The 26651-nt window shown below is 48.5% G+C and overlaps 1 protein-coding gene across 10 annotated transcripts in view; it reads right to left on the bottom strand.

The window, feature by feature from the left end:
• The window catches only part of ADCY9 (adenylate cyclase 9), a 171042-nt gene that overhangs the window by 120161 nt on the left and 24230 nt on the right, over window positions 1-26651 (bottom strand). For 8 of the 10 annotated variants that reach the window (XM_045047974.1, XM_045047976.1, XM_045047980.1 and 5 more), the window contains 4 exons: window positions 24713-24856; window positions 21924-22002; window positions 13770-14590; window positions 595-2330 (listed from right to left, as the gene is read on the bottom strand). In XM_045047974.1, coding sequence (XP_044903909.1) covers window positions 595-2287 — 1693 coding nt within the window. In that variant the 5' untranslated portion in view covers window positions 2288-2330; window positions 13770-14590; window positions 21924-22002; window positions 24713-24856. Of the gene's footprint in view, window positions 1-594; window positions 2331-2608; window positions 2789-13769; window positions 14591-21923; window positions 22003-24712; window positions 24857-26651 lie in introns of those variants that run through there. The other 2 variants (XM_045047982.1, XM_023246667.2) reach the window with 2 other exon arrangements.

Here is a 26651-nt window from a genome sequence, read left to right as displayed (position 1 = left end):
CATGATCAAAATGAAAGTTGAAGGCTGAAAATACATTTTTTAAAATGAGACTAAGGCAAAAGCAGTGTGCACTTGGGGGGGGTATATAATTCTATCTAATTCTCAAGAGTCATGCAGGGCTAGGCCAACTTCCTTATTCCAGCAAAGTGAGGCCTCAAGGCGAGAAAGGTTTTATTCTTCACATCTTACACGTTTTGAAGGGACTGGGAGGCAATCAATGAACATAGACAATCTATTAAAGTACTTCCAAGTTCGGTCTGCTGAAGGGCTCCGAGAGCCTCTTACACTCACAGGACCTGCCCACACAATTTCAGAAACAGTAACAGCTGACTGGCAGGATACCCATTTCCAAAGTTGTCCTTCCTCCTAAAGGTCTCATCTAGGTCAGCACTGCCACAGTGTGAACAGATCTATGATATTTGACTCACCAGAGGAAAAGTCTCACCAGCCCTGAGATGCCCCCATGGTGAGGTGTCCTGAGACAACTGATCTGCCTCCCAGATACTGACACTAGAAAAAGATTGTTTGGTTTTTATTTTCCCCAACACAAACAGGACCGGGGAGGAAGAGGACAAGGGAAAGAAATGCACATACCTTTCAACTGATCAGCAACAACGCTCTGGCCAAGCCGTTCAGTCACTCTCCCGTCTTCCATTTCGTACCGATCATCTAGGTATTTTGCAGTGGCCTCAGAAATGTGAACCTTGCCAGCAACTCCCAGCTGCTCCATGAGATTGGCCAAGTTCACATCATTGGACCACACATCGAATTTGAACCTCCTCATGCCCAAAATGCCACACAAGACGGTCCCCGTGTGAACCCCGACACGCATGTTCACCATCTCTTTCTTCTCCTGGCAGAACTGCTCGATGGCTCTGATCATGCCCAAGCCCATCTCAATGCAGCAGTAGGCATGGTCAGCCCGGGGCTCTGGACACCCTGCCACGCAATAGTAGCAGTCTCCCAGGGTGCTGATTTTCTCACACTTGGTCTCTTCACACAACCGGTCAAAGCGACCGAACAGATCGTTGAGGAGACCCACCAGGGCGTGAGCGGACTTATTGGCACTCATCTTGGTGAAGCCCACGATATCTGCAAATAAAATACTGACTTCATCGATCTGCTGCATTTTAAAAGGGCGGAACGCTATAGGGGCTTTCTGTATGGAAGACTTTTTCTTCCTGTTCTTGGGGCTGGAGGTGGCGTGCCTTTTGACAGAATTCTCGCTCTCCTCATCCCCCTGTTTCATCAAGTCATCAGCTATGATTCTTGGCATCACAGAATGAATCATCCTCTCTTTCAGGGCTTTTTCCACTTCCAGATCCTTTCCGTGCATAATTGACTGTCCCACCTTGAGAAAGGTGCTCCTGGATCTCACCTGGGACATGATAAAGAGGTGGATCCCAATGGCGTGAATGCAGACGTGGAGCAGGGCTCTGCTCAGCAGCTCCCAGTGTGGGGCCCCTGCTTCGGGTGGGGGAAAGCAGTCTTTGTCTCGGAAGTGATAGCCAAAGGTCTCAAAGAGAACAGAATAGGCCACTCCCAAACACAAGCTCAAGTACAAAGGTAAGTGCATGACGGTGTAGAGCAAAAAGAGCACTTCGATGCACATGGAAAAGCTCCCCACTTGAGACAAACAAGTGTCTGTGGGCTTGGTGGCGAGGGTGTGATTGGAGCTGTCAACACGTCCTGAGAGAGGCGTCAGAACCTGAAACTGGGCAGCCAGGGTCAGGGCAAACACCAGGAGGGTGAGAACCAGAGAGGTCCACACGTAATGCCGGGCATACACCTTGGTGAAGGTAAACAGAAAAAAGCCCCCACACACGACGAGGAAGCACAGAGCAGGGGCTACCATGACAATCAGTCGGGACCGCATGTGGACCCCAAAATAGATGCTCCACAGAAGGCAGGCGAAGCCGATGTAGAAGAGCGCATACCGGAAGCGGCGCTGGGTCTGCGGGAAGCAGCGCTCCATGCAAGCCTCCTCCAGGTTCACCGAGTCGAACTTGGGGTCCCACCACCGGCTGGAGGCCCTCTCGAACAGCTGGGGCAGCTTCTTCTGCCTGCGCAGGCGGCCTCCAGCGCCCACTCTCCGGGGGACGCCCGCCGAGTCCCCAGAGCTGCTACAGCTGGAGGAGATGCTGTACTTGCAGTGCTTGGGGTGGCTGTTGGAGGACAGCTGCTTGGGGTTGATTTTGACCCTCACGCTGTTGCTGTCTCCGCTGGAGTCACAGCTCACCTCCGTGCTGTGGTGCTGCAGCAGCTGCTGGTGGGGCGGGGAAGCCATGTTGCCGAGCGCTCAGGACCTTCCCGGCCGGGGTCACTGGTACCTGTCGGCGAGACGACCAGAGTTACACCGGCATTTATCCCTACACAGGCGCACACTCCCCTGAAGGCCACGAGCTCTGCCAGAGTGCTCGGTGGTGGCCCCGGCGGTCTCCTCGGAGAGGCACCATATGCTCACAAAAACTGCGGCTAACGTCTAACCGGGGCTCGCACCGTCCCGCCCCGAGGCCGCCCGCAACACTCGGGGAGGACCCGGCAGCCCCGGGCCGGCGGGGCGGAGGCGCCCCCCGAGCCTCCCGCGCCGCCCGCCCCGCGCACTCGCCTGCTCCGACCGCCGCGGCCCCGGACGCAAGTCCTGCCGAGCCCTCTCACGCCGCCGGCCGCTCTCGCCCGCGCCGCTCTCCCGCCGGCGGCGGCGGCGGCGGGCCCCTCATGCCGCGCGGCGCGGCGCCTCCCCTGCGTCAAAGGCCGGCGGCCCCGCGGGAGGCTGCGGGCCGGCTGCGAGCCCGCGGCGCTGCGGCCGTCCCCCGTCGGCGCGGCCCGTCTAGCGGGGCCTGCTCCCGGCCTCCGGGGCCGGCCCAGCGGGCGGGGATGCCCAGCGCCCCAGAGACGCCGGGCGCCGAGCGCAGGGCGCGGCGGGCGCGGGCCCCTCAGCCGGCCGCCCTGCGCGGCGCTGCGGCAGAGCCCGCTCCTGCGACGCCGAGCCGGGACGCCCGCCCGCCCACGCCCGGGGCGGCCTCCCGAACTAGCGACGCCGCCGCGGCCGCGGCCGCCGCCGTGCCCCGCGCTGCCGCTGCCTCATGTCGGAAGAGCCGCCACAGCCACAGCCGCCGCCGCCTCCGCCGCGGCCGCCACCATCTCCGGCCCCCTCCCCCTCCCCGTCCCGCTGTCACTGACAGACTCGCGCCCGCGCCGCCCCTCGCCCCGCCGCAGCGCGCACGCGCGGCCCTCGCACGCCGCCGCCGCCGCCGGGCTCAGGGCACGCGCACGGTGCGCGCGCCTGGCCGGCGGGGCTTACAAGGCGGGGGCGGGGCGGGCGCGCTGAGGCTCCGCCCTCCAAGTCCTCCGCCCTCCGCCCCGGGGACGACGCCGTGTCCGCGGGCTCTCCAGGGCTGCGGGACGTGCGGGGCCTGGGAGGCGACGGGGTTCTGCTGCACCCGTTTTCCTCCCGGCTTGGGACCCCAGGTCCGCTGGACGAAAACCAGGGGCTCCTGCTAGTTAAGGAACGGCCGGGGTGCGACGTTTAGGAAATCAAAATGTTCGCCTCTCCGTCAGCACACCCTTTTGTATAAACGCAAGTTCGCAACTATTGCATTTGCCGAAAAGGAGGTACCCCTTCCTCTCTAAGCAATAAGCACGGGCCCCGGGGGCACTAGCCCCTCCTTTATCTTGCTTTCCCGCAACCACTGCAGTCTGAACCCCAGGCTCTGGTGCTGGGGGAAGGGGGTTTCCGGCCTCAAGGGGGGGCCACCAACGGCTCGCTCTTCCAGCCCCAGAGACTTTCCTTTCCCCTGCTTGGGTCCTCTCCCCATCCTCAGCAACAACTGCTTTTACCCTCCCACAAATGAAACTTTCAAAGGAGTCAGCTAGCTACCCAAAGCGCAGAACTATGGTGGCCTCCATGAATATTACCGGCAAGGTGTAAATACAGTCCTGTACTCCCTAGTGCACCAGTCCTGCCCGCCCCCCACACTTAGTACCTGCTGTCAATCACAAGGGTTTCTCCTCCTTCCTTCCCTCACTTTCCAGGTCCAGCCCAGGGCCCACGCCAGGTTTCACAGTTGATTTAGAAAATAAAATGTGGTCTGTTCACATAATGGAATATTACTCATCCATAAAAAAGAATGAAGTACTGATCCATGCAGCAACCTGGATGAAATTTGAAAACATGATACTAAGTGAAGAAAAACCAGTCAGGAAAGACCGCATATTGCATAATAGCATTTCCATGAAATGCCCAGAATAGGCGAATCCATAGGCAGAAAGCAGGTAGGTAGGTGATTGTCAGGAGCTGGTGGTGATGGGAATGGGGCTTGCCTGCTAATAGGGAAGGGGTTGCTTTTGAGGGTGATAGAAATGTTCTGGAACTAGATGGAGGTGGTGGGTACACAACACTGTCAAGGTACTAAATGCTCCTGAATTGTACGCTTTAAAATAGTTTGGTAAATATTATGTTTCATGTATTTTACCATGATAAAGATAAAAGAATAACAAAAGTAACACAACATCATGACTGTGATATTCCTGCCAAAAGGACATAACCTTGATCTAACCACCAGAAAACATCAGGCAAACCCACGTTGAGAAATATTTCTTCCAAGTAATTGACCAGTAATCATCAAAAGTGTCAAGGTCATGAAAGTCAAAAGGTGAGGAACTGTCCCAAATTGGACTAAATGGAACATGGGGTCCTGGTATTGTGAATGTCATTGCATCATGCCCATGTTAATTTCCTGGGTTTGATCAGTGTACTCTGATTGCTTACAGCGTTTACATTAGGGGAAGCCTGCTGAAGAGTAAAGGGGAACTCTCTAGTATTTTTGCAACTTTAAAACTGATTCAAAACAAAAAGTAAGAAAAAGTTAAAAATAAAACCTTTCTTGAGCATCAACAGTGTGCCAGACAACTCCGATGTATTCCATTTTTACAGATGAAGAAACAGATTCAGAAGAGTGCGTTGCACAAGCCAGTGAAGTAAGATAATAATAGTAACCTTACCCTGACTGAACATGTCGTAAGGGCTAGAAACCACTGGATGCTTTCACTTGTGACCTATTTGGTCCTTACCGCAACCCTATGAGGTAGATGTTATTTCCCTATTTCAGAGATGTGAAACTGGGGACTGACGAGTGATGTGCCCACAGTCACACAGTCTAGGGACAGAGCTCAGACTCAAAACCGGGTCTGACCCCAGAGGCCATGGTGCTCTCAGTAGCCCTGGCACCACCCTCTGCAAGCCTCATGGTGGCCCTTTACCTGCCCCACCATCTCCCACACCAACACACCAAGCTGGACAGGAAGCCCTTGGAGACAGTGCTGAAGGTTTACATTTCCCCCATTTAATGCAACCCTGCACTCCTCAATAATGTGAAAGATCTGTGTGATTTTCCTCCCTTCCCCTAATCATCTCAGTCCACCCACCATTTGTGGTGACTTTGGCATTTGTAAATTAATTAGTCATGTCAGATTTTTAGATGCGGGCATGATTTTAGATCATGCCCACCTTCCTCCTTCTCTCCCGTATGTCTTCTGGGAGCATTTGGAGAGCATTCTCTGTTGTTGAAGCCTGTATACTGCCAGAGCCTCCTTGATCTCTAGGTTAGGGTGTGAGTCATTCCTTAAGCCCTTGGGATTGGGGATAATGTTCCCGACACAATGCATTAGGCCCTGGGTGTCCAAAGATACACTATCTGTGTCTTCAATGGGCTTATAGTAGCTGGGAAAGAAACTGGGAAAGGCTATGGGTTAAGAAAATGGAATCATTTTATGTGAGGGAGAACACTAGAAAAAAGGTTAATCATGCTCTCCTAAAACCTGCACTAGAATCGCTGGAGAGGGGTGCCCGGGTAGCTCAGACAATTAAGCATCCGACTTCGGCTCAGGTCATGATCTCACGGTTCATGGGTTCAGGCCCCGGTCGAGCTCTGTGCTGACAGCTCGGAGCCTGGAGCCTGCTTCAGATGTGTGTCTCCCTCTCTCTCTGCCCCTCCCCCACTAGTGTCTTTCAAAAGTAAATAAATGTTTTAAAAGAGAGAGAGAGAGAGAATCACCAGAGAGCCCTGGGCCCCTTCTCCTCGACCCCCAGACAGCAGAATGCTGCTTAATACTCAGCAGATACAGGACAGATGCAACAGCTTTCTCAAACCGTCCAACCAACTTGCTGCCAGAGCTGTAGGGTTTTCTCTCTGTGATGCGCAGAGAACTTCCACCCAGATGCACTGTGAATCAGACCGTGTCCACACAAACTCTACCCGAGCTTTCGGCAAGTGTTGCCAGCCTCATCATATCACCCTCGCCCTCCCTCATACACATGTTCACCTGACCTTCGAGGGCGTCGGCTCCAAACTATCTCAAGCTGCACAGGGTGACAACATGCCTGGCTTCGAAATAAACAGCACACGGACGGAGCTCTGGCCATTCTAGTCATGGTGGTCCCTGAGGCCTGAGCAGTGCCCAGGTTATTTCCGGTTATCGGGTGGGCAATCATCTCGGAGAACCACCCACTGGAAGGTGGGATTTGTTGCTCTCACCCAGTCAAGCGTCCCAAGCCATAGTTAACAAGCTTTGAGTACTTTTTCTCTCCCGTGGTAAGGATGAGTGTGTAGGAACAGACCCACATTTTCTCCCTCCAGCCCACTGGCTGGCCTCCTCACGGGCAGAACGTCACATGTCCAGGCAAAGTAAAAGAAGGCTGATTAGGGAAGATCACCAAAATCTCTGGCAGGCTCTACTATAACCCAGGAGTCTTCAATCTAACCATCTATATCAATTCCAAATCCTGCCCTGCCTGGTGCATAGCTCAATAATGCCTACTGAGGGGTGCATGGATGGTTCAGTCAGTTGGGCATCTGACTCTTGATTTTGGCTCGGGTCATGGCCTCATGGTTCATGGGTTCGAGCCCCGCATCAGGCTCCTCAGTGTTAGTGTGGAGCCTGCTTGGGATTCTCTCTCTTTCTCTTTCTCTCTCTCTCTCTCTCTCTCTCTCTCTCTCTCTCTCTTAAAATAAATAAATAAACTTAAAAAAAAGCTTATGGAATGAATGCACATGGGAATTGTAAGAGAGGATGTGTGTGAAATAGTTAAGCTCTTGGTTGCTTTTAATAACCAAAATAAGTAATATTTGATGCAATGCTTGTGAGTTTAGAGCTCTCTCCACCTACATCTTAGAGTAGAGGCTCTGCCTGGAACCTAAAGCTGAAATATGTGATGGGCATATTTATGACCCCATGGGGCCAGGGAGAACCAGCCCAGGGGCAATCACATTTTCTAGTAGGGAGCTGGTTGGCTGACCCAACAAGGTTGATGAAGAGAGGATGGGGAATTCTGGGTAAAACCTGGTGAGTGTCACTCAGATTTGCAGCCTGGCCCAGCTCCTGCTGGACTGTCACTTCCATCCCATTTCATGGGCAACGCTAAGGAGACATGGAGTAGGTGTAAGAAAGACTGCCTGGGAGCTGTGCAGTGGATTGAAGAGCACCCCCGCCCCATTCGTGTCCATCCAGAATCTCAGACTATGACCTTATATTTGGAAATAGGTTTTAGCAGATGGAATTAGTTAAGATGAGGTGCTACTGGATTCAGATGGGCCCTAAATCCCGTGACTGGTGCCCAGGACACAGAGACACACAGGGAGAAGAAAGCCATGGGGAAGACGGAGGCAGAGATTGGAGATATGCGTCCACAAGCCAGGGAAACCCAAGTGTTTCCAGGAGCCACAGAAGCTGGAAGAGACAGGAAGGAGCCTCCCTGAGCGCCTTCAGAGAGAGCTGACCCTGCTCATACATTGAGTTCTGACTTCTGGCCTCCAGAACTGTGAGCAAATACAATGCTGGTGTTTGAAACCACCAAGTTTGTCGTGGCAGTCCCAGGAAACTCCTACAAAGTGTTTCATCACCTTCTGCAAGTGAGGGTGCAATGGGCACTCCAGGTGACCCCTCTGACAGTGCAGACACAGAAGATGAACGGCAGGAGGGACTCTGCCTGCTTCACAGCAGACTAGAGCAAACCTCTAACATCTTGAGAGCTGCAGTGCTGCAGGAGACCCCGAGGCCACACGGGGGGTGGAGGTCAGCCCTGACCAGTGAGGTAAGAAAGAGGAGGAATCCAGTCACTTCTGTTTAGAGAGTCTCTAGGAGCGCCTGGAGGGCTCAGTGGGTTAAGCGTCTGACTTCGACTCAGGTCGTGACCACACAGCTTGTGGGTTGGAGCCCTGAGTCAGGCTCTCAGGGCCTGGAGTCAGAGCCTGGAGCTCTGACCACTCAGAGCCTGGAGTCTGCTTTTGATTCTGTGTCTCCCTCTCTCTCTGCCCCTCCCCTGCTCATGCTCTGTCTCTCTCTCAAAAATAAATAAAAACATTAAAAAAAAAAAAAAAACTGACCAGAAACTCAGGGCAGGTGGTAGGACTTGCCAAGAACAAGCTTCCCTTTTGCACTGTGCTTCTCAGCCCAGCCACTTGCTACAACCACTGGGATGCTTTGAACACTAATGACCTGACCCCAGCCTCATAAATTCTGATGTAACCATTTGGGGATAGGAAGGAGTATAGGAGGGCATTTCAAACCTCCCCAGGCGATTCTTTTTTTTTTTTTTTAAGTTTTATTTATTTATTTTTGAGACAGACAGAGAGACAGTGCACATGAGTGGGGAGGGGCAGAGAAAGAGAGGGAGAGAGAGTCCCAATCCACAAATCGTGAGATCATGACCTGAACCAAAATCAAGAGTCCGGTGCTCAACCCACTGAGCCACCCAGGCACCCCCTCCCCAGGTGATTCTTCTTTTATTATTTAATTTTTTAAGTTTATTTATTTATTTTGAGAGAGAGAAAGCAAGAGAGAGAGAAAGAGAAACAGAATTGCAAGCAAATTCCGCACTGTCAGCGTGGAGCCTGATGCAGGGCTTGAACTCATGAATCTCGGGGTCATGATCTGGGCCGAAACCAAGAGTCAGACGATTAACCGACTGAGCCACCCAGGCGCCCCCTCCCCAGGTGATTCTTATGATCATTTCCTGCCTTAGAATGTTGTAGTTGGGACATTTTGTGGGGGACCCCCTCCCATGTCAGCACTTCCAAGTGCCCTTCCCTGGATTAGTCAGATTTTCCAGAGAAGGCTCTTTAAGCCTGGCTTCCACTCAGCTGAGAAGCAACAACGGCAGGAAAACTGAGGATTCAGTATCTAAACCTTCCCTTAGCAAAACACTATTCAGGATGGTTCTGAGCTGTTGGACAGCTGCTGGCTTTTACTCAGGAGCCTTGCTAGGACAGTCATGTGCATGATGAACCCGCAAACTGTTAGCTTCATCCATCCGTATCTATCCTGGTGGATCCCCGTATACTCGGGTATATTTAGGCACACGATCCTATCAGATTCTTACTGACACTACTCAGAAAGAAAAGTTGTGAGCCAGACAAGTGTTACCACAATGCCAATAAATAACGATTGTTTTCCAACACAAACCATTCCAGGAGGAAGTGCCCAGTGCCATCTACAGTTCTCAGTATGTGAGAAGCTCCATGCTGTTGAGTCCAGGCTGCATGCAACCAGCACAGTGTTTCCTGGAGGAGGAATCTCTGGGATCTCTGTGCTGTTGTCATTTATGCTTCATGTTTCAATGCTTCACAACAAGGTCCTCACACAAGTCATGATAAAAACCCACCAGGCCTGTTTGAGAGAGACGAGCCTTTCTCACGTACAGTGAGCAGCACAGCCTGAAGAAGATTCTGCCATCTTTCCAAAGAGCGCTCTTGACTACAACTCTAACACATAAGACGCCTTTGGTTTGAAGAGTCTTGTTGCTGGGGTGCCTGGGTGGCGCAGTCGGTTAAGCGTCCGACTTCAGCCAGGTCACGATCTCGCGGTCTGTGAGTTCGAGCCCCGCGTCGGGCTCTGGGCTGATGGCTCAGAGCCTGGAGCCTGTTTCCCATTCTGTGTCTCCCTCTCTCTCTGCCTCTCCCCCGTTCATGCTCTGTCTCTGTCCCAAAAATAAATAAACGTTGAGGGGCGCCTGGGTGGCTCAGTCGGTTGGGCGGCCGACTTCGGCCCAGGTCATGATCTCGCGGTTTGTGAGTTCGAGCCCCGCGTCAGGCTCTGTGCTGACAGCTCAGAGCCTGGAGCCTGTTTCGGATTCTGTGTCTCCCTCTCTCTGACCCTCCCCCATTCATGCTCTGTCTCTCTCTCTATCTCAAAAATAAATAAAGGTTAAAAAAAAATTAAAAAAAAAAATAAATAAACGTTGAAAAAAAAAATTAAAAAAAAAAAAAAAAAGAGTCTTGTTGCTTGGGGAGCCTGGGTGGCTGTCAGTTAAGCGTCTGACTTCGGCTCAGGTCATGATCTCGCGGTCCGTGAGTCTGAGCCCCCCATCAGGCTCTGTGCTGACAGCTCTGAGCCCGGAGCCAGCTTTGGATTCTGTGCCTCCCTCTCTCTCTGCCCCTCCCCCACTCACACTCTGTCTCTCTCAAAAAATAAACATTAAATTTTTTTTTTTAAAGGGTCTTGGGGCTCATGATTTCTAAGAATAGTGTTATAATTTGGGGCAACATCCACATCCTCTCTTAGATGCAACTGTGAGACGGGGAGCCTGGAAAGAAGAGCCAGTGGTCCCCACTTTGGTGTCTCTGCTGCCCTGCCCGCTCCCTGGGAGAGTGGTTAGGTATGGCGGGCAATTTGTAGTGTTCCAGGCCAAATCATGCCCTCCCCCAAATTCATATGTTGAAGTCCAAACCTCCAGTTTCTTAGAATATGACTGCATTGGAAATAAGCTCCTGGAAGAGGTGATTAAGTTAAAATGAGGTCATAAGGGCGGGCCCTAACCCAGGATGACTGGCGTCCTCATCAGCAGAAGAAATCTGGACACTTACATGTACAGAGAAAGATGATCTGAAGGGACACGAGAGGACAGCCGTCCACAAGCCCAGGAGAGGGGCTTCAGAAGAAACCAATGCCCCCAACACCTTGATCTTGGGTTCCCAGCCTCCAGAATGGGAAGAAAATAAATTTCTATTGTTTAAGCTGCCCGGTCTGTGGTACTTTGTTACGGCAGCCCTAGCCAACTAATACAGATGGTAAGTTTTTTAGATGTATTCCACCACAATGAATAATAATAATAATGATCGTTCATAAGCCTATCAATATACAAGCGGAATAAAACAACAAATCTATTTTAAATTTTCCACTGCCTCCGTCCAATCGTTTTTTGTGGCTCCACCCCGTCCACACACACACCCTGCGCAATTGCCCTTTTTGTGTCTCTCCAGCCAAGGATATTCAGGGACAGGAATATTGGGTGCTGGAGGTGGGATTTACTGCAGGAGCAGCCTCAAGGAAAGCTGTGAACTTCCGCCCCCTTCCTCAAGACTGAGAAGTTGACCCTCTGTGTGCTTCCCTAGCAACGTGGACATGCTTGTGCTATCAACCATACTGCAACTTAAAATCAGATGCATGGGGGGCACCTGGGTGGCTCAGTCAGCTAAGCGTCTGACTTTGGCTCACGTCATGATCTCACCGTTCATGAGTTCAAGATCCCCGTCGGGCTCTGTGCCGACAGCTTGGAACCTGGAGCCTGCTTTGGATTCTGTGTCTCCCTCTCTCTCTGCCCCTCCCCTGCTCACACTCTATCTCTCTCAAAAATAAATAAACATTAAAAAAAATTTTAATAAGATAAAAATCAGATGCGTGGATAGCTCTTCGAAGGCTCTCTACCCCTGGGAGGCAGAGATGGGGCACAGAAAGGTCTGGTACTGGGGCAGCCGGGCTGCAGGGTCTAGAAGCCCCCGTCTAACCTGTCCCCGACTCCCTGCACCTGCCGATAGAAGCTGGTTGGCAATCACAGGAGGATAGACAGAAAGCTATGAGAAGCAGCAATCCAGCTGCAAAATCCCAGGCCGCTGGACAGGGAACGTGTGTTCACAGTTTAATTTCAGCCTGTCTGGGAGCCAACTTTAAGCACGTTTCAAATCCTGGCAACATCCAAAACTAGGAAACCACCTTTCCCCCGCACCTTGAGTTACTTAAAGGCACATTCAAAGACACTGGGGTAGAAGTACATTGGGACACAGATAATCACCGTGTCCATCGTAATACAAACGTCTGGGGTTTATGAAATACTTTATGGTTTGCAAGAGGCTTGCCCCCGTGCTCCTTCCTTTGATCCTCAGAACAGTGCTGGGAGGTCAGGGGACAATGCAAATGCCCCCAGGACAGAGGCAGGCACCCAAGCTGGGGTGGCCCCCACCGCCACAGAGCCATTCCCCAACAGAAGTGGGTCTAGCTCACTATTGTCTCTGTCCCACCCTGAGAACAATAATTACCACTGTGGTCGCTTGCTCTGTGTCTGGCATTTCCATTTACTGTCTTATTCCTTCCTCAACCACCCTTTTTTTTTTTTTTTAAAGTTTATTTATCCACTCTGAGAGAGCCCACACATGTGGGGAAGGGGCAGAGAGAGAGAATCCCAAGCAGGCTCCACACTATCAATGCGGAGCCCTATTCGGGGCTCGAGCCCACAAACTGAGAGATCATGACCTGAGACGAAGTCGGACACTTAACTGACTGAGCCAGCCAGGCGCCCCCATCCTCAATCACCCTTTGAAGAAACCAAGGTTTAGGGGGATTTGAACTCAGGAGTGTCCCTGAATGCCCCCTTCTAACTCAGCTGCGTTCAATTTTCTCCTGTTCCATCCAGCTCCTTTGTACTGGGTTCCTGGTACGTACGAGGCAGGTTTAGACCTGCAGTGTCACCCTGTTTGTTTTTCAGTGGGGGCAGGAGGGTGGTGGTAGCTGCCCCTGCTACAACCTTGGGACAAGTACATACTGGATAAGCAGGCAGTGGGACCCATCATCCAACAACAGGTGGACAGGGCCGGTGTGCTTGTTCCCAGGGCAGCAAGCATACACAGCCCAGGGCCAGGCAGGGCACAGTCAGCACTCCCTAAGATTCAGGGAGAGGGGGGAAAGAAAATCCTAAAGAGCCCGGGCAGCATTGCCAGGACAGCCTAAACTCGCATTCCTGGGCCGCTTAAGTATCCCGAGAAGATGGAGTTAGTATTAATTGTCTCTGCTGCAGCCAGGCCACAGTGCCCTTCCAGGGTGGGCAGGGGGAGGGGCTAACCTCATTTGACAACTCAGCCCCGAGCTGGGCTTCCTTTGAGTCCTTATCCACTGAGGCTGTGGCCACAGTACTGTCTACAGGAGGTGTGACCCCATCAGTGCCCGGCCAGAGACGGTGGCCATGCAGGAGCGCCCTGGCTGCAGACACAGGGACACGGCAGCGACCTGGCAGGTCTCCTTCCTCACTGGCTCCAGGTGGAGCTCAGAGACACAACTGGCCACATGCAATTCTGGACTGCCATTATATTCAACAGCCCCACTGTCTGCTCCCAGCAAGCACGGAAGGGGGATAAGACACGGGTGGGGAGAGAAAATGCCTCGAAGCCCTGCAAGTCCCGGGAGGGCCCTGGGAGGGAAGGAGCCTCCGGGGGACTCTGAAGGTGCGGGCTGTGCTGGGAAGGTCGGGCAGGCCAGCTGGACTGCAGCGCAGAGGGGACATGAGCCAAGCAAGCAGCATGGGCAGGGTGGGACCATGTGGACAAGAGTCTCAGAAGCCTTTGGAGGATTCGTGAGGCAGAGCGCGGGTACCTGGGGTGCCCCTGCAGAGAAGGCTCGGCACAAAGCAGCTCAGCAGACCTCTCCCCATCCAGCTGTATCTGCCTACGAAGGTGGAACCAGGAGGGCTGCAGAAATGTGCTTGGGGTGAAGAAGAAACCTACCTCTCATCTGGGACCAATGATGTCATTCAAAAACGCAGACACGTCCCTGCCTGATGGCACCACGGCTCAAAGTCACGAGGCAGAGACACTTGAGGAGGTGGGGAAGGCAGGCGGGGGAAGCCAGGTCTGCCGAGGCTCTCTTGTGGAATCTGGGCGCGGCCACCCTACGCAGGGATTTGGAATGTGCCGCTGCCGCGTGAATTCCTGGTGCATTTTTGAGGCTAAGGTGATTGTGAAGGTAGACGCTGTCAGGAAAGAACGGCATCCTTCTCACGCAGGCTCTGACAGGCGGGCAGCGGGAGCTGGTTTCACCCAACAGCTCACAGCCGGGTGACAAACGGATGTCATCCCCACCGGCGGCTCTAAAAGTGGCCCCTGGCTCGTAAGCCTGGATCACACAGGGAGGCCAAGCAGACTTCGCTTGCCAATCCCCATGACGAAAAGGCCTGGGGACAAGGGGCTGTCATTCAGAAGAGGGCTTCCCGCTGGTCACGAAGCGAGGTCTGTTCTTTCTAATGGCCGGTTACCTGGGCCCCTGGCTGGCTCAGTCGGTAGGACATGCAACTCTTCATCTTGGGGCTGTGAGTTCAAGCCCCATGTTGGGTGTAGAGATTACTTAAAAAATAATAAAAGATCTCTAATAACTGTGACTATAATGTTATATATATGCACCCATTCTTCCAGTTATGTAAATGCCAAGAAAGGATATGCACAGAGCAGAGGTCATTAGGCTAGAAGCTTGAGAAATGTCACGGCCCCTGTTCCCTTTGTAACAGCATGGAGGCCTGGATACACTGAAAAATCCTCCTGTTCCACAATACCTAAAAAGAAAAAAAAAAATTGTGGGGCACCTGGGTGGGTCAGTTGGTTAAGCTTCTGACTCTTGATCTCTGCTCAGGTCATGATCTCATGGTTTGTGAGATTGAGCCCCATATTGGGCTCTGTACTGACAGCACAGAGCCTGCATGGGTTTCTCTCTCTCTCTTCTCTCTGCCCTTCCCCCACGCTCTCCCTCAAAACAAATAAAGGTTGTTTGGTTTTTTTTTTTTTTTTAGGTATATTCATATTGTTGTGCAACCATCACCACCACCAACTCCAGAACTTTACATCTTCCCACACTGAATCTCTGTCCCCATGAAGCACTCATTTCTAGTTTCTGTCTGCCCCCAGTCCCTGGTAACATCTGTCCTACTCTCTGTCTCTACGAATCTGACCATTCTAGTGCCTCATATAAGAGGAATCATGCACTATTTATCCTTATGGGTCTGGCTTATTTCACTTAGCATAATGTTCTCAAGGTACATCTATATTGTAGAATGTGTTACAATTTCATCGCTTTTCAAGGTTGAAGGTACTCCACTGTACGTATGTCCCACAATCACTCATCAATGGACATTTGGATTGTTTCCACCCTTTTACTTTTGTGAATAATGCTGCTACGAACATCAGAGTTTCTGCTTTTTCTTGACTTCATTTTAGTGATTTTCTTCTAGAATTTTTTTTTTTGCATGTGAAAATTATCAATAGGCTTTTTCATAGTCTATTATCCCTGTGACCTCTGCTGCATTTATGGTTATATCCTTCTTTAAATGTTTCATATTATTGGGGTGCCTGGGTGGCTCAGTTGGTGAAGTGTCCAACTTCGGCTCAGGTCATTATCTCACATAATGAGTTCTAGCCCCTCATTGGGATCTTTGCTGACAGCTCAGAACCTGGAGCCTGCTTCGGATTCTGTGTCTCCCTCTCTCGCTACCCCTCCTACTCTCTCCCTCTCTCTCTCCCCTCAAAAATAAATAAACATTAAAAAAAGAAAAAGAAATGAAATCTTCATATAATTTATGTGTGTCATCTTTTTTTCTAGATTGTCTCGTCAGAGATTTACCAACTGCTACTCTTTCAAATATCTAATCATATTAGCTAGAATTGGGTTCAGCTCCAGGTTAGAGAAAACCTCCAAATTACAGCAGCTTCCCACATTTCTCAATGTGATATGAGCAGAAGGCTCATTCAGGGACTGGCCTGGCAATCCAGACGGGGAGCCAGGCTCCCTAGATCCTGTCGCTCTTTCATTGTCCAACGAAAGAAAAGTCAATGTCCAATATCTGAAGGTCACCCTTTTGTCTAAGACAGTTTCTGGAACTCTAGACAGGAAGAAGGAGGAAGGAGAGAAGAAAGGCAGGCACACAGCACTTATGCTCATATCACACTGATCAGAACAGTCGTATGGCCAAATTACAGAAGGGTTGAGGGAATGTTTTGTTGTTTGTCCTCTCCAAATCTGCATGCTATTGCTGCCACTCGCTTTACGTCTACATATGTTATAAACTCCACACCACAAGATTTCTTTGCCATAGTCAATTATCTTTTTTTTTTTTTAATGTTTATTTGTTTTTGAGAGAGAGATGGAGCATGAGGAGAGGAGGGGCAGAGAGAGACGGAGACACAGAACTGGAAGCGGGCTCTAAGCTCCACGCTGTCAGCACAGAGCCCAACGTGGTGCTTGAACTCACAAACTGAGATCATGACCTGAACCAAAGTCAGACGCTCAACTGAATGAATCACTCAGGCACCCCTGCCATAGTCAATTATCTTTTAAAGAAAATTTTTAAATGAGAAACGTTTCTATTTCCCCTGCTCCAGTGGTCTTCGTTTCTATATATACATCTAATTTTCTGTCTGGTATCACTTTCTTCTGCCCGAAGAACATTCTCTAATATTTGATAGTACATTATCTACAAGAAAAAACTCTCAGCTTTTGTGTATTTGAAAATGTTTTTTGAAAAATAATTTTACCACACTGGATATAGAATTCTAGATGGATCATTGTTTCTTTTGGTGCTTTAAAGGTGTTGTTCTGATGTCTTCTGGCTTCCGTCGTATATGACAAGAAATCTGGAGTAATTCTAACCTTTGTTCTGTATTTTATATCTTTTTATCTCAAAAATTAAAATTTTTTTTATTATCACTGGTTTTCAGCAATTTGGTTATGATGTGTCTTGCTTTGGTTTTATGTTTATTCCACATGGGATTCTTTAAGTGTCTTAGATCTGTCTATAACTCTCTTTATAGTTTTCATCAAATGAAGAAGACACTTTGGCCATTATCTCTTCAAATCTATTTCTTTCCTGACCTTCCTCTTTCTGGGACTTCTGTTACACACGATCACACATATACATCCTGCTCAACAATATCCCACAGGTCCGAGAGGATCTGGTGGGGTTTGCTTCTTTTTTTTTTTTTTTTCCCCTATGCTTTAGTGTGCATACAATCCATTACTGTGTTTACAAGTTCACTGATCTACTCTTCTGCAGAGTCTAATCTGTTGTTAATCCCATCTGATAACATTTTCAGTGCCACAAGGACCACTTAGGATTTTTTTTTTTTATATCTTATACTCTTCTCCACACTACATAATTTCCTTGAAGTCTTTGAGCATATTTACAATAGGTGTTTTAAATTTTTTTTTAACGTTTATTTACTTTTGAGACAGAGAGAGACAGAGCATGAACGGGGAAGGGTCAGACAGAGAGGGAGACACAGGATCTGAAACACGCTCCAGGCTCTGAGCTGTCAGCACAGAGCCCGACGCGGGTCTTGAACTCACGGACTGCGAGATCATGACCTGAGCCGAATTTGGACACTTAACTGACTGAGCCACCCAGGCACCCCTACAATAAGTGTTTTAAAGTCCTTGTCTATTAATTGTATCACCTCTACAATTTCTGAGTCTATTTCCATTCACTGTTTTTGTTCCAGATTATGGATCACATTTGATTGCCTGTTCTCATGTCAAATAACTTTTTATTGGATGATGGACATTATCAATTGTACATTGTTGAGTCATGGGATTTGTTGCCATATTTTCGAGAGTATCAGGCTTTATTCTGATAGGAAGCTATGTTATTTACAGATGAGGTTAGTTCTCTCACAGAGTATTTTTAGGCTTTGTTTGGACATGTCTTGAATAGTCTTTACTGTAGAAACAATTCAGTTCAACTAGTGAGGCTGACCCTTCTGGGGTCTCTGTAAATGCCCATGTATTCAGTGAGGACTCTCCACTTCGTCTGGTCGGACCTGGAGTATTTCCCAGGCGTGGTTCAGTTTACAGCTCTGCAGTCGTCCCTTGACCTGCTTTGTGGAGTTTCACTCTGTGCATGTGTAGCATTAGTATTCGGGAATAGTCTCCAGATTTTTAGAACTCTTTCTCTGCATAGGATTCTCTTCTCTGGGACTCTGTTCTGCAAATTCCAGCTGCTTCAGACTCTCCACATGCCTATGTCTGTTTCCTCAACTTGGCAAGATTGCCATGCTCTGCTTGTGGTCTCCCTAATGGGCCCCTCGGGTATTCCAGAAATGCAGGCTGGCTTAATATCAGGAAATAAACTAATACAGTTAACCACAGTAACCTAGTAAACGAGGACATGACAACCTCAGTACAGAAGAAGAAAAATCAGTAACATCAATGAAATTCAATAACTCAATAATTTTTAAGCTTCAGCAAACTAGGAACAGAAACTTCCTTAACCTAACAAAAAAGTACCTACATGGGTGCCCGGGTGGCTCAGTCAGTTAAGCATTTGACTTCGGCTCAGGTCATGATCTCACAGTTCATGAGTTCAAGCCCCGCATCAGGCTCTGTGTTGACAGCATGGATCCTGCTTAGATTCTCTCTCCCTCTCTCTCTCTCTCTGCCCCTCCCCCAATCGTGCTCATGCCCTCTCTCTCTCATAAATAAATAAATAAATAAATAAATAAATAAATATTTTAAAAAGAAAATACAGTAAAACCTTGGATTGCTTGTAACTTGTTGTGTGAGTGTTCCTCAAGACGAGCAAACATTTCTAATAAATTTTTTTTATTAATTTTATTTTTTTTTAATTTACATCCAAGTTAGTTAGCATATAGTGCAACAATGATTTCAGGAGTCAATTCCTTAATGACCCTTACCCATTGAGCCCATCCCCCCTACTACAACCCCTCCAGGAACCTCTGTTTGTTCTCCATATTTAAGAGTCTCTTATGTTTTGTCACCCTCCCTGTTTTTATATTATTTTTGCTTCCCTTCCCTTGTGTTCATCTGTTCTGTGTCTTAAAGTCCTCATACAAGTGAAGTCATACTATATTTGTCTTTCTCTGACTAATTTCACTTAGCACAATACCCTCTAGTTCCATCCACGTAGCTGCAAATGGCAAGATTTCATTATTTTTGATTGCTGAGTAATACTCCATTGAATATATATATACCACATCTTTACCCATTCATCCATCAATGGACATTTGGACTCTTTCCATACTTTGGCTATTGTTGATAGTGCTGCTGTAAACATTGGGATGTGTGTGTCCCTTCAAAACAGCACACCTGTATCCCTTGGATAAATACCTAGTAGTGCAATTGCTGGGTCATAGGGTTGTTTTATTTTTAATTTTTTTAGTTACTTCCATACTGTTTTCCAGGGTGGCTTCATCAGTTTGCATTCTCACCAGCAGTGCAAAAGACGTCCTCTGTCCCTGCATCCTCGCCAACATCTGTTGTTGCCTGAGTTGTTAATGTGAGCCATTCTGACGGGTGTGAGGTGGTATTTCATTATGGTTTTGATTTGTATTTCCCTGATTAGTGATATTGAGCATTTTTTCATGTGTCAGTTGGCCATCTGGATGTCTTCTTTGGAGAATTGTCTATTCATGTCTTTTGCCCATTTCTTCACTGGATTATTTGTTTTTTGGGTGTTGAGTTTGATAAGTTCTTTATAGATTTTGGATACTAACCCTTTATCTGATATGTCATTTGCAAATATCTTCTCCCATTCTGTCGGTTGCCTTTTAGTTTATTATTTCCTACATTTCTAATAAATTTTAACTTAATAAATGAGTGATGTCTTGCAATATGAGTAATGTGTGACACCGAATGTCACATGATCACAATTGAGCCGATGGTTCTTGAAATTCACTTTGATATGTGAGTGCTTTGGATTACAAGCTTGTTTCTGGAACGAATTATGCTCACAAACCAAGGTTTTATTAAATCTACAAAAAAAACAAAAACCTATAGCAAAACTAACACATAGTTCTAAATACATAGCTGTAGCTTTATTTCTTTTCCATGCATTTTATCTTTTATTTATTTTTTTCCAATCTTTTTTTATTATTTAAATTCAAGATAGTTAGCATATAGTGTAGTGTTGGTTTTAGGAGTAGAATTTAGTGATTCATCACTTCCATATAACACCCAGCGCTCATCCCAACAAGTGTCCTCCTTAATGCCCATCACCCATGTAGCCCATTCCCCCCACCCACCTCCCCTCCATCAACCCTCAGCTTGTTGTCTCTATTTAAGAGTTTCTTATGATTTGCCGCCTTCTCTGTTGTTTTTTTTTTCTTTTTATTTATATTCAAGTCAGTTAATACACAATGTAGTCTTGGCTTCAGGCCTAGCTGCAGTTTTAAATAGGGTGATCAGGTCTCACTGAGAAGGAAACATTTGCACAGAGATTTGAAGGAGGTGAGAGAGGGGACCATGTGGTTATCTGGGGAACCACGTCATAGGCAGAGGGAGCCATCAGGGCAGCAGGAATGGTGTGGAGACCGAAGCCTGCCTGACGTGCTCCAGCAACAGGAAGGAGGCCAGTGTGGCCTAAGTCCAGAAATCCAGGGAGAGTGGCAGATCAATTCAAAGAACCATGGGGGTGACAAGCCCCTGGACAGACTTGAGGTTTTCCTCTGAGCAGGATGAGGATCTGGAGAATTCAGAGAAGAATTGAGGGCGGTTCCATGATGTCTTAAATCTGTAAAAAGGATCTCCCTACCCACTGTGTTGAATGCCAAGCATAAGAAGACAGAGCAGGGGCGCCTGGGTAGCTCAGTCAGCTGAAGGTCCAACTTCAGCTCAGGTCATGATCTCATGGTTCGTGGGCTCAAGCCCCACGTCGGGCTCTGTGCTGACAGCTCTGAGCCTGGAGCCTGCTTCAGATGCTGTGTCTCCCTCTCTCTCTGCCCCTCTTCCGCTTGTGCTCTCTCTCTCTTTCTCTCTCAAAAATAAATAAATATTTAAAAATTTGAAAAACAAAAAACTTAGAGCAGAAGCAAGAAAACCAGCCAGGAGGCTGCTTCTGTAGCCCCAGTTGTGAAATGATGGGAGCCTGGTCCAGCACAGCTCCAGCAGAGGCAAGTAACATTGGTGAGATGACACATACATGCTCAAAGCAGGGCCAGCCGGTCTGCTCGTGGATCTGATGAAGAATGTGAAACAAGAGTCAAGACGCCTCCAAGGCCATCAGCCGGAGCAGCTGGAAGGTTGGAGGATGGGGCAGACAGGCCTAAAGGGGGACATTACCCTGGCTGCTTCCCCTGTGTCCATGAAAGTGAGCAGATGGCAACACTCCAAAACCCTCTAATCACATCCAGCCGCGGTCTGTCGGCCACACGGCCTCGTGTCTGTAATTAGCTCCCGGGGCAGCCCCTTGAACCAGCAGGCAGTGTGCTTGCTTATGTCAGCAGCCAGTGCGGCACGCATTTCAGACCACTAGCAAAGGTGGGAAAGAAATGATTAGCACGTGAGGTTCCCTCCGTGAAAGTGGAGTTAAGTTCAGACTTTTGTCCTGTAATTTGCAACAATGATTTGACAATAGCTTATCTGAGAGATGATTTGAGGTCATGGAATAACCACAGAATACACAGGATACTTTACAATTATTAACTCTTTGTGGTGTCCAAATTCCAGTGATCAAGTCATTAAGTTGGCTTAGCTCCAAAAGTTAGTCAATGAATATTTTATTGAGTACCTACTATGTGCCTCCATACTGAGAACCATGGTAAGGCCATAATAATACCAGTCTGTTCACTGTGTGATTACCATCATTTTCTTACTTAACACTATCAAAATATCATACTTGTATTTTAAAATGGGCATATTTATATCCAAACACAGCAATCCATTGAATTCATCTATTCTCTGTAGTTGGGAGCTTTCATGTCTGCTCTTCTATAAACCACTAACAGGTTTTTCTCAAAGACCCATGACCCAGGCACCTAGGTCAGAGCTAGGTGTCACATTTGTCATGATACACACAGGCTCGAAAAAAGTGGATGAGCTGGGAGTGTTATTTTGTTTTGTTTTTCAACCACATTTAATTCTATCAAGGCCAGCAGAAAACTCACCTGGACTTGGTCTTCTCTTCTGTCCTTTCACCATGTAATCAAACTAGGTTGTCAGGAAACATCCACTCCTCTGTGTTACCTGTGTTCAAGAAGAGGAAGGTAGTATTTAAGATGGAGTCTGCCTTTTCAGTCTAGGAAACCCCCCTTCCAGCAGCAGATGCCTCAGGAAGTGAAGCTGGAAAACACATACGCAAAGAGTGAAACCCACTGGTTGAGAAAGGTGATGCAGACCCCCTCTGCATGCCAAGTCTATTCTAAGACAAAGTCTTGGTGCCTCTCCTGCTGGTCCCAGACACACACACCACCCCCACCCCCACCGCCATCCCTGCGGGAACGGCAGAGCCAGGGTCCACACGAAGAGATGCTCATCATCACTCATCATCAGGGAAACACAAATCAAAACCACAGTGAGACGTCACTTCACGCAAGTCAGGATGGCTAAAATCAAAAACATAAGAAATAACAAGTGTTGAGGGGCGCCTGGGTGGCTCGGTCCATGAAGCCTCGGTCATCATCGAGGCTCAGGTCATCACCTCACAGTTCGTGGGATCCAGCCCCACGTTGGGGCTGTCAGCGCAGAGCCTGCTTGGGATTCTCTCTCTCCCTCTCTTTCTCTCTTAAAATAAATAAACATGAAAAACAAACGAACAAAAGAAATAACAAGTGTTGGTGAGGATGTGGGGAAAAGAGAACCCTCATGCGTTGTTGGTGGGATTGTAAATTGGCACAGCTGCCACGGAAAACAGTAAGGAGGTTTCTCAAAGAATTAAAAATAGAAGTACCATATAAACCAGTAATTCCCTTCTGAGTATTTCCCCAAAGAAAATGAAGCACTAATTCAAAAAGATATATGCACCTCTATGTTTATTACAGCATTATTTACAATAGCCCAGATATGGAAGCAACCTAAGTGTCCATGGATAGATGAACAGTTAAGAAGATATGTGTGTATGCACGCGCGCGTGCGTGCGCACACACACACACACACACACACACACACACATACACACACAATGCAATATTACTCTGCCATAAAAAAGAATGTGATCTTGTGATTCCCAACAATATGGATAGACCTAGAGAGCATTCTGCTATGTAAAATAAGTCAGAAAACGACAAATACTATACGATTTTGCTTACATATGGAATCCAAAAAGAAGCAAAACAAAACATGAGTGGACTCATACAGAGAACAAACTAGTGACTGCCAGAGGGGCCTGGGGTGGGGGTGGGGATGGGTGAAATGGCAAAGGGGATGAAGAGATACAAATTTCCTGTTGGAAAATAAATATATGACAGGGATGGAAACTACAGGAAAAAAGGAAGCAGAGAATCAGCAGAAAAGCCCCCCAAAAGCTGAGCCTATGCAAACCTGAAGCACATGAAATCCATTTGCACCTTTTCTGTGTGTCTGTCTCCCTCATTGAAAGTGCTCCTTGACCTCTCAAGGGGGTCCAGAAGACAGGACACTAGACCTGAGATTAACCCAGTTGAATGAAAGTTGCTGGCTGGGTGCCTTGGGTAAGTCACTGTTTAGTTCTCTGCGACTCAAATTCCTCTCCTGTGAAATGAGGCTATTCCAATACCTTCCTTGCCCATCTCAGAGTTTTGCGAGACCCAAATGGAGAAACAAATGGGGAAGTGCTTTGTATGCAATAGCAGAACACAGGCTGGAAAGATGTAGTGTGTTATTACTGTTAGTCTTAGCTCGGCCCCGGACAGTGTGACCTTGGGAAAGTTACTAAGTTCTCTATGCTTCCACATCTGTAAAGCAGGGAAAATATTACCTACTTGAGACTATTAAAATAGGGATTAAATAAGACAGTTAATAAAAGAAGACACTTGGCTTTCCCAAGCTTGAGGGAGGGTGTCGCCTCCTAAATAAGAAGATAAGGACTTGCTAAATGAAAGCTCTGCATCCTCTCACCCTTCCTCCTTCCTTCCTGCCTGGAATGGAAGTGTGAGGCCTGGCAGTGCAGCAGCCACTTTGCAATCATGAGACAAGAGGCTTGAGAATGAAGGTCTCCGCAAAGGACAGAGGAACAGAGAAGTAGAAAAAACCTGACAGGTGCCTGGGTGGCTCAGTTGGTTAAGCATCCGACTTCAGCTCAGGTTATGATCTCATGGTTCGTGGGATCGAGCCCCACATCAGGCTGTCTGCTGTCAGCATGGAGTCTGCTTGGATCCTCTGTCCCTCTCTCTGCCCCTCCCTCACTCATGCTCTCTCTCTCTCTAAAATAAATAATCATTAAAAAAAAAAGTAAATGAATACAACAAAAGCAGTGCAAGACTCGTACCACGAAAATTACAAAACATTGTAAACCAGAGAGTAGATTAGTGGTTCCCAGGGTGGGGGCTTGAAGTGGGTGGGGAGTTTCATCACCTCTTTCAGAGGTGATGAAAATGTTCTGGAAAGATGGTGATGAGGGCTGTACAAGTTTGTGAATATGATAACTGCCACCAAATCGCACACTTTAAAAGGGTTTCATGGAATGTGAATTGTATCTCAGTAAGAAAGAGTGAATGAAGAGGAAAAACATAAACAAAAAAGTGAAGGAGACTGGTTACTCAGAGCCCTTTGCAGACTTCCATATGAATCCAATCAACTGACCCCTCAATCCAAAGACACATTCATGGAAATTTCCATCAGGGATAACTTGAAAATTATGCCCATATCGCCTCCTCTTTGGGAGCAATCCAGGCATCTCTCCTCGGTGCTTATGTTGACCTGGCTCATAAAGCAATGAAAAAAAGAAAAAGAAAAAATACACCTCACCGTTTGCACCCACCAAGTTTGCAATACCAACTCAGTAACAACAGTCCAGGCCTTTTCAACGGATTTGCGGTGCTGGTCCTCTTTGACTCTGTACCTGTGATGTCCAAGGTGGCAAATACTAATGTTGTGGTCTGATAAGAAGATTGTGGTCTGATGCCTGTATTCACAATTGAAGGAAGTATGAAATATCCATTAGGAGCTAATAAAAACAAAGATGTAATTTTTCCCATCCAAAATAACCTCATAAAGATATAAGACACTTTGTGCAGTTCCTGGCATACAGTAAGTGCTCAATAAATGTTGGCGACTACAGTTATTTGCAAATGCCAGTAGACGTGTTAGAAAATTCAAAAGCCATCCGTTGTGGTTTCCCTGTTGACTTCCTTCCCTCCTCTCCAAGGCCCCAATACTTGGCTAAGCCCCATGCAGCCTTCTGCTGTCCTCACAGATGACAAGCTAAGGTCCTGTAAACTGACTCAAACTGAGTGATCAGTGGCTAATGGAGCCTCAGCATGTCCCCTCCTTCCCCTTCCCTCTGCTGCCTGTTCTTGGACGAATCATTGCTTCAGGCTCTATCACATCGAAGTCATCTGAACTCACCGCTACGTGGGTATGTGAACGCATCAACTTTCATCAAGGAAAATGACCTTGCTGCCTCCCAAACTGTTTCTCCAGGAAGGAGGAGGATGGGTCCCTGGGGAGACAGTGTGGTCTGCACGGCAGCAAAGCAAACCAGCCCACCTGAGGGACTGGACTTCTGGCTTGGACCCCAACACAGTAACTAAGGACAGAGCCCTCGGGCTCTCCCAGCATCAACACCCACCCCGGAGGCACCCTCAGGCTCCACCCACATCCTCCACCCCGGACCCCTTGCTCCCTCTGACCTAAAGGCTGGGCTGGGGGGACCTAGGGTGCTGGACACACCCAGGATGTTCTCACCACTCCCCAGAGCCAAAACACCCTGCTCCAAAACAGAGAAGTGAAACCTGCAAATAATCAAAACTTGTTTCCAGAACTTCAGAGTTCTCCCGCCCTGACCCATCCATTGCGTGAGTGTGTGTGTGTGTGTGTGTGTGTGTGTGTGTGTGTACAGACACCAAAGAGACAGATGATCTGTAAAGACAGCTATAGATATATGGATAATAGATATACAGACACGATCTCAGTGTAACACATTGCACATGTTTTCTGATTTGTATTTTTTTTATTTGAGAGAGAGCAAGAGAGAGCAGGGAAGAGGGGCAGAGGGAAGGAGAGAGAGAATCTTAAGCAAGCAGGTTCTGCGCTCAGCCCAACATGGAACTTGATCCCACAACACTGGGATAATGAACTGAGCCAAAACCAAGAGTCAGACGTTCAAATGACTGAGCCATCCGGGTGCCCCTACAGAGACTTTTTAAAACTTAGCTAAGGTGGCCAGCTGCCAGGGGACTAAGGTGAGGCTGGTGCCACATCCCCCACCAGCACAGCACCCAGCACCCCCTCCATCTGAGACCCTCCTCCCCCCACAGGCTCCAGCTCCCCCCAAGGATCCTGCCCTTCAACACCAGGGAACTAAGCAGCTCTCCCTGTCTTCCCTTCCCATGTGTAGGCCGCGCTCATTGAGCCAGGGGCCTCTGCGTCCTCACCCTCAGCGTCCAGCCCTGGAAGCACACGCGCATGCACGGGATTGAATCTGACTCCTCCGGCCTGGCTCGGAAGTTTGGATGCAGCCAGCAGCCGAGAAGTGTTGGCTGAATAAACGAGCAAATCCAGTGACATTTTTACATCTCACAAATGCTAATTGCCTTTGGGTACTCACTGATTATGCTCTAAGTTTGAAAATTAGGACACTGGGGGACACCTGGAGGGGGGGCTCAGTCAGTTAAGTGGCCAACTTGGTTTTCGGCTCAGGTCATGATCTCATGGTTTGTGAGTTTGAGCCCCACATCAGGCTCCACGCTGACAGCACG

The sequence above is a fragment of the Felis catus genome, chromosome E3 (assembly GCF_018350175.1).
Source record: "Felis catus isolate Fca126 chromosome E3, F.catus_Fca126_mat1.0, whole genome shotgun sequence".
Classification (NCBI taxonomy): domain Eukaryota; kingdom Metazoa; phylum Chordata; class Mammalia; order Carnivora; family Felidae; genus Felis; species Felis catus.
This window is presented reverse-complemented; position numbering and strand designations above follow the sequence as displayed.